Below are 7,133 nucleotides of genomic sequence, written 5' to 3'. Positions count from 1 at the left end.
ACATTCAGATATTATTAAGAGAAGTGATGCTACACTGGCCTTAAGTGTAGCTCGCCTGGTCTCTGGATAAAATGACCCTCTGTCTTATTGTTGTTCATCAATAATTCTTCTTCTTATTGTTATTATTATTAATAATATTTGCATCGTTATTTCATTATATTACATATTAATGAAGCTTACATTCTTTCTGGTTATATACAGTCAGTCCTTTCGTTTTAATGGTTTATGTTTCAGGGCATAAGACAAATAATCTATTCCTTATTAGATCTTAAAAATGTGAAGACTACAACCTCAGATAAACTACAGAACATGACCTGTTAGACCATGTTATTATTTATTTAACACCAATTAAGCCAAAAGCTGCTCATTTAACTGCAAAAGCAGTATGTGAAAAACCAATAATAACTCAGATTAATGGTTTCCTGTACGACAGGCTTATGAAGAATATCTTTTGAGTTTCTTCATAGGTTAGAATTTAGGCTTCAAGTTTTCCATTTATTTCACCTTTATTCCCTCAATCATGTTGTCATATTTTAGTCTCTGTGGTAGGTGTTTTTCTGTTTGTCATACATCCTGTTTTTTGGGGATTTTTTGGTAGCGCTTCTCTTGTATGCATTGGATTTTAGCTCCCTTGTCTTACTATGGCTGTTTAGTTTTAACTGTGTTTAGTTTTTAACTGTGTACTCTCGAGTTTCCCATATTACCTCACATGCCTACTTAAAGCATCAGTCTAGTCTAATTCTTTGTCTCGTTGAATTGCTGCCAACTGTTACTTCCTGGCAACTGAAAAGTAGTCAAATATCCAGCCAGAATAATGCCAGGAGTGTGTTGATGACTACCAAAGAATCTGGTTGAGGTGCAACTTGTTGCTCTTTTCTTTACTTGTGATATTCATATGTGTTATATTTGCTGTAATTTGTGAAGCTCTCTTGGCATATATATACATATATAATACATATATAATATATATATATAACAATAACACTTTCAGCATCAGAGAAATTAATCATTTTAGTCACTACAGAGACCCTTTATTACTGTAAAAGACATGTAAATCAATTTAGTAGCGAGAGGAGGTTAAAGTCCTTTGTTTTGAATTTTGGTGGCACAGCAACCTTCTTGTTTATATTGAAACACAACTGTACCTTTAATGCCACCGATCAATGTGGTCACCAGGCCATGAATCAGATCTAAAATTCCATCAAAACATTCATCAACCGTCATTACCGCAGTGATAAACAACCCCGCAGCAGATAGCAGTTGCAGTGCCATTTGTGGTTTTACATGAGGCAATCGACAGATCTTGACATGATCCCCATTCACCGTCAGAGTGTTTGGGGGATAATGGCTGCATTGTTTTTGGATTCATCAGCAAAAGCCGGCATTTGTTCTATTTTTGAAAAACCTTTTATGCAGGTGCTAACCGTGCATGGGAGTGTTGATGTCAGTGTCTGAGATGATTGGGTCGCTGCTAATCAAACAGAGGTTAATGCTGTGCGTCATACGTCGCCTCTTGATATTCATTACCCTGAATAACCTCTGCAGAAAGGCAACACATGACTATATGGGAATACAGTATTTGTGGCAATTACTAGACTTTTACTTAGCTTAGAATGGGGAACTTTACCTATTCATGTATCTTCACATCTGCATGAGAGAAAGGCACCAGAGCAGGAGTTTTAAAAAAGAAGTGAGGAGATTTATTTACAGATTACGTGAAAGCTAAGCCATCTATCTATCTATCTATCTATCTATCTATCTATCTATCTATCTATCTATCTATCTATCTATCTATCTATCTATCTATCTATCTATCTATCTATCTATCTATCTATCTATCTATCTATCTATCTATCTTTAATGTCACATCATTCTTTAGTTAATTCCCTCAGCAGGTGGGAAATTATAAAGGAGAAAGTGAAGAAAGCAGAACCGGCCTAATGAAGAGGGCCATGATGATGATGATGATGATGATGAAGAGCTGTGAATCTGATTACACTGTAGCATAAATCAAATTAGTCACCTGAAGTATATACTGTGCAATATTACATACTGAAGGTTACATACTGAAGTAAGGTACAATATAAAAACTATAAACCTGCACTCACTGGTCACTTTCTCTGCTACACCTGTTCAGCTGTTCCTTAACACAAATATCTAATCAGTAAATCACATGGCAACAACTGAGTCTACTCCTGAAGTTCAAACCGAGCATCAGAATAAATATGACAGTGACTGTGAGAGTGGCATGGTTGTTGGGATGGGAGAGGCTGGTCTGAGTATTTCAGAAACTGCTGATCTTTGGGATGGTCCCAAACAACCATCTCTAGGATTTTTGTAGAGAATGGTCTGAAAAATATAAAACATCCAGTTCTCTGGGTAAAAATGAAGATAATGGCCAAACTGCCTCGAGCTGATAGGAAGGGAACAGTAACTCAAATAACCACTTGTTATAACCAAGGTATGCAGTAGAATATCTATGTATGCACAGCACATCAAGTCACAAAGTAGATGGGCTACAGCAGCAGGAAACCACATCGGGTACTATTTCTGTCACAGCTGAGACTGGAATTCCCACAGGATCACAAAAATTGGAAAACTGGAATAAACTTGCCTGGTCTAATGAGTCTCAATTATTTGCTGTGACATTAGCTGTAAGCAACATCAAACTATGGATCCATCCTTCCCCGTATCAGTGTGGCTGGTGTTGTTGTAATGGTGTAGCAAACTTTGGGACACTTAGTACCAACTGAACATTTATACACCACAGTCTGACTATTGTTGCTGGTCATGTCCGTCCCTGTATGACCACAGTGTACCCATCTTCTGAGTGCTGTTTTCAGCATCATGTCACAAATCATCTCAAACTTGACAATGAGTTCCCTGTACTTAAACAGTATAGTGAAAAGGTGTAGTCACATCATGGACGTGCAACTAACAAATCTACAGGAACTGTGTGACGCTGTCATGTCGATATGGGCCTGAAACTCTAAGGAATGTTTCCAGAAACTCATTGAATCTCTTCCATGAAGAATTAAGAGTGTCCTGAAAAAAAAAGTGGCTTTAACGAAGGACTAAGAAGGTGTAGATAATACGGTGGCCGATGAGTTCATAGCACGCCACTTAAGGTACTTTTTGGATGCTTTGGGGTGCATCGTCTTCATGGCATTGATGTGCAAAGTTGGTTTGATATGGACTCAAATAACAGGCACTAAAAATGATTTGAATAAAATGGTACCTCATAAGCTTCTGCATTTCATAATACCAGGAAGTCAGACTAATTATTTAGTGTTAAAAGTCCCTCAGAAGTTCCTACCGCTTCCCCTGTTTTGTGTGTCTTGAGCATTTGCTTGCGTCAGCAACATATACGACTTTTTTGTTTTACAGAAATGAAAGTGGTGTTTATCTTGTCTAGCAAGAAAGTGAACAAGTGTTATTCTCAAAATGCTGAACCATCGTTTGCTTGTGATGAGAGTGAAAGATGAGATTGAATTTGGGGCTGAATTATCAGCATTTCCTCTGAGTTTCTTTGGCTGCTGTGTTCCTCATGAAAGCTTGACGTTATGGCAAACGTGAGTTGTTTATTTCTTGGTGTTATGGAGCTGGGTGAATTAATGAGCTGCGTGAAATAGGATGGCTACTTCATTTTTAAGTTTATTCCAGTGGCAATGCAACTTTCAGAGTTTGCTCATAATCAAAGTGAAATACTTTTATTTGATTAATGGACATCTCCTGAAAGAAAACGTTTTCTGTACTCATCAGATGGATGCTAACAGCTCACAGCTCCTGCGTGCAGCTCTAATACAATAATGTGGCTTAAAATGCATAAAGGTTTTAAAAAATATAAATATATATATATATATTTTACAATTTTATTATCAAAACAACAAATAACATTTATTTTATATTGCTTTACATGTTTTTCCTTTATTTTATTTCCCATGAATTACTTTAACATTTGGTTGTTTTTTATTATTATTATTCCCATCATGCCATTGTGCAACAACATATGAAGCCACAACACACAAAAAGGCAGAAAAAAATATACAGTGATGTTTTAAATCAAAGGCACTGTTTCTTAAGTTAAGAAAGTAATCAAGAAAAGTCTGTGATCATTGCATCATTATATATATGTCATTCTCACAATCATTGTTACATGATTGGTTATATCATCAGAGCTGTGAGGATTGCTGCAAATGCTGTGGAGTTTCCTCAGTTGGCACTAGAGATTCACGTAGCCTGAAGGCTCCAGTAGGTCTCTTTTGCCGTAGGTGGCAGATCCCACATTGGTTGGTGCGTACACAGTACCAATAGTGTTACTGGAACGGACCAGGAAGTCTGCTAGCCTCTGGGTGACACAGGTGGCTGTGTTGCACTTTCTCTTCTCTATATGGTGACTAAGAAAAGCACAGATATTAAGAAACACCACAAAAATACTCGTAGATTTCAACTTTTTTAAAATGAAATCAAGCAATAATGCTGCTACCTGTTCATAGCTGTGAGCCCCCTTCGTGGCCGTGTACCCACGAGGCTGAGAAATGGGTTGGAGATTAGCCCGGGAAGCAACCAGGCTTCGCTATCTGGGAGATCGCTTTCTTGCTCGCTGGATGAGCTGGGACTGAAGTACCTGAATCACAGAGGACAAAGGGCTAAACCATTTGACATTGATGATAGGCTCTTGAAGATATCCACAACTCCCGAGAACAAGGAGAGAAAGTGGCCACTTAGCTCCAGCCCCACTTCTCCCTGCACAGTGAAACACTTTCCCCACAAATGAGCACAGTTGGTTTCCATCTTTGATTATCAACATTTGAGCCAAATGAAAGCCAAAGTTCTCCTGCACCTCGGCTCTCTGCTTTGAATGTGTTGGCTTACCTATAGCTTGGGGCAGCGGTGATGCAGTGCAGCAGCACAAGCAGCATGAGAAGAAGCACAGGCACCCTGAGGTGATACATGCTGTAAGCGTGATTACCTGCAAACACAACAGGAGTTACATTTGTTTATTGTGCTTCAGGGAAAACCAGTGAGACGTGTGATAGTTTTGTCTGATTCCCAACAAATTAGGTACATCATCAAAATAGATGTCAGGGTCTAACCTAAGTGTTAAGCTATGTTAAATTATATTTGAAAAAAATGCAATAAAGTTATAGTTAGATTGCCAAAAATGCATTTTTTAAAAAAATCTTTGAAATAGTTTTAAAAGCAATTAAATCCATGGTATCGACTCATCTGATACTGGGATTTTTCCACCATAAAATGGAGCAAGCAGACATTTTCAAGCAGGAGCAGTCTGAAAAACAAAGCTTGTTGTTCCTGGAAATGCTGACATTATTTCAACTTCAGCAACGTGCAGCACAATAATTAGAATATAGTTGCTTTTAAATGCAAATCTGAAGGAACACTTGAGCTGACTTTTCAAAAACAATATGGGATGGATTCATTTAGAATTTTACTTCAACTAGGACAGTACATTTGCCAGTACTGGTTTCTTAAAGGTAATTTAATGGCACCAGCTTTAAATGTTGAACATGCACGCATCATTTTATTCACATTGGATATATTTTAAATATATAAACATGTCCTGACCATGTGCAATTTTAGTATAGGGTGCAATATTTTCGGGATTTGATTTTGAAGTAAAAGTAATTAAGAATATATTATTTTGTAATATATATCCAAATTTGATGAGTAGCTTAAATGTTAGATTATAATGACATCATTTTATAACATTTCATTACTAATTAATCAGCTGCATATGTGTTCAAATGATGACAAAGTCTTTTATTGTGTTAGTCGTATCAAAATAGTAGCAGCAATCTCACTGTTACATCTGTTTACAGAACAACACATAATTTTTTTTTTTAAATAAATAGTTTGTTTTTTTCCGTTTTTGTACATTTCAGTCTTAGTTATATTTCCACAGAATCATCTAACTTAATGTAGCTTTCATCTACACATTTCCCTGTGCTCTATGTGAATTTCAATCTTTTACTTAATCTTCTAACCTCTCTTTTACTTACTTAAAAAATATGCAAGAAATAGACTTACTAAAATATTCCCTTTTTAATTTTTTAAAGAAAAATGTTACTATATAAAAACTGAGATAAATGTCAGTTTCTTCTAGCACCTCATTAACAACTATAAATAAAACCTGTGGGGGAAAAAGACATCCAAGCCATAGGAAAGACAAAATACTCACTTTCTGTAGTCTTGGCTAGATCCCAGTCTGCTACTGGAGCTCTCCAAGGTTTGTCAGACTGTCACACAAGCCGACTGCAACAGTTATAGGCTCTCTGCTCAAACCACTTGTGACATCAGCTCTCTCCAAATATAGCCTTGCATTTTCATCTACAAAAGGGTGGGGTAGGGAATAAAGCGGGTCTTATACATGTCATATAACACTCGGTTCTACCGTAATGTACACTCTTTAATATTCACATGAGCAGAATAAAAAAAAAGAACGAAAGATAATCACAGTACACAGACACAAACACACGCACGTCTGCATACGTCACCATCCTCATCATCACAGTCGTCACTATTGTCATCAGCTGCCGTGATGGGACTGACCCGCCACAAACCCACACCAGGGAGAAGAACACTGTCAGGCTGTCTTCCTATTTACCTTGAGACATGTAGTGAACTTTTACTGTAGGTCACCAAACTCTGGCCTTAGCGCCTTCCTCTGGGCTTCAACGACGATGAATAAAACATGTGAAGATGAATTATCATCAATAATAAATGGTGCCTCATTATTTTGATGGGACGTGTCACAAGCAACACAGTATTAATTAATGAATTGATGGTAAAATTTGAGACACTTTAGAACCGCACAACCCAACAGTGTGACAAGTTGAAAACTAGACTAGTAGTTGCATCTTCTTATTTAGTTTCCTAAAGACTGTATAAGCAAATATTAAGTTGTTTTCTTTTAAGTAAACAATATGCATCGCTTGGAATCCAAGAGGTGATTGATCGAGGTTTTATTTACTGAGATAAAAACCGAACAAGAGAGATTGCTCTCTGACTTGTGCGCTTAATCACCACATCTAAACAGAAAACGTGTCCTTAACAACCACAAGACTTTTAGAACAATGTCCTTTGGGCAAATGAGACCAAAGTGGAGCTGTTTG

General features: G+C 37.2%; 1 protein-coding gene across 1 annotated transcript; it reads right to left on the bottom strand.

Moving 5' to 3' along the window:
* Positions 1 to 3,822: 3,822 nt before the first annotated feature.
* Positions 3,823 to 6,574, bottom strand: iapp (islet amyloid polypeptide). The gene is made up of 4 exons (XM_082511879.1): positions 6,200 to 6,574; positions 4,876 to 4,972; positions 4,487 to 4,627; positions 3,823 to 4,397 (listed from the first exon to the last, which is right to left on the bottom strand). The coding sequence occupies exons 2-4, from the start codon at positions 4,953 to 4,955 to the stop codon at positions 4,223 to 4,225; spliced, it is 396 nt and encodes a 131-aa protein (XP_082368005.1). The 5' UTR covers positions 4,956 to 4,972; positions 6,200 to 6,574; the 3' UTR covers positions 3,823 to 4,222.
* Positions 6,575 to 7,133: the final 559 nt, after the last annotated feature.

Source organism: Aulonocara stuartgranti (assembly GCF_965226115.1).
Source record: "Aulonocara stuartgranti genome assembly, chromosome: 17".
NCBI lineage: Eukaryota > Metazoa > Chordata > Actinopteri > Cichliformes > Cichlidae > Aulonocara > Aulonocara stuartgranti.
Note: the sequence above shows the minus strand (reverse complement) of the source record. Positions and strands in the feature narration are given on the sequence as shown.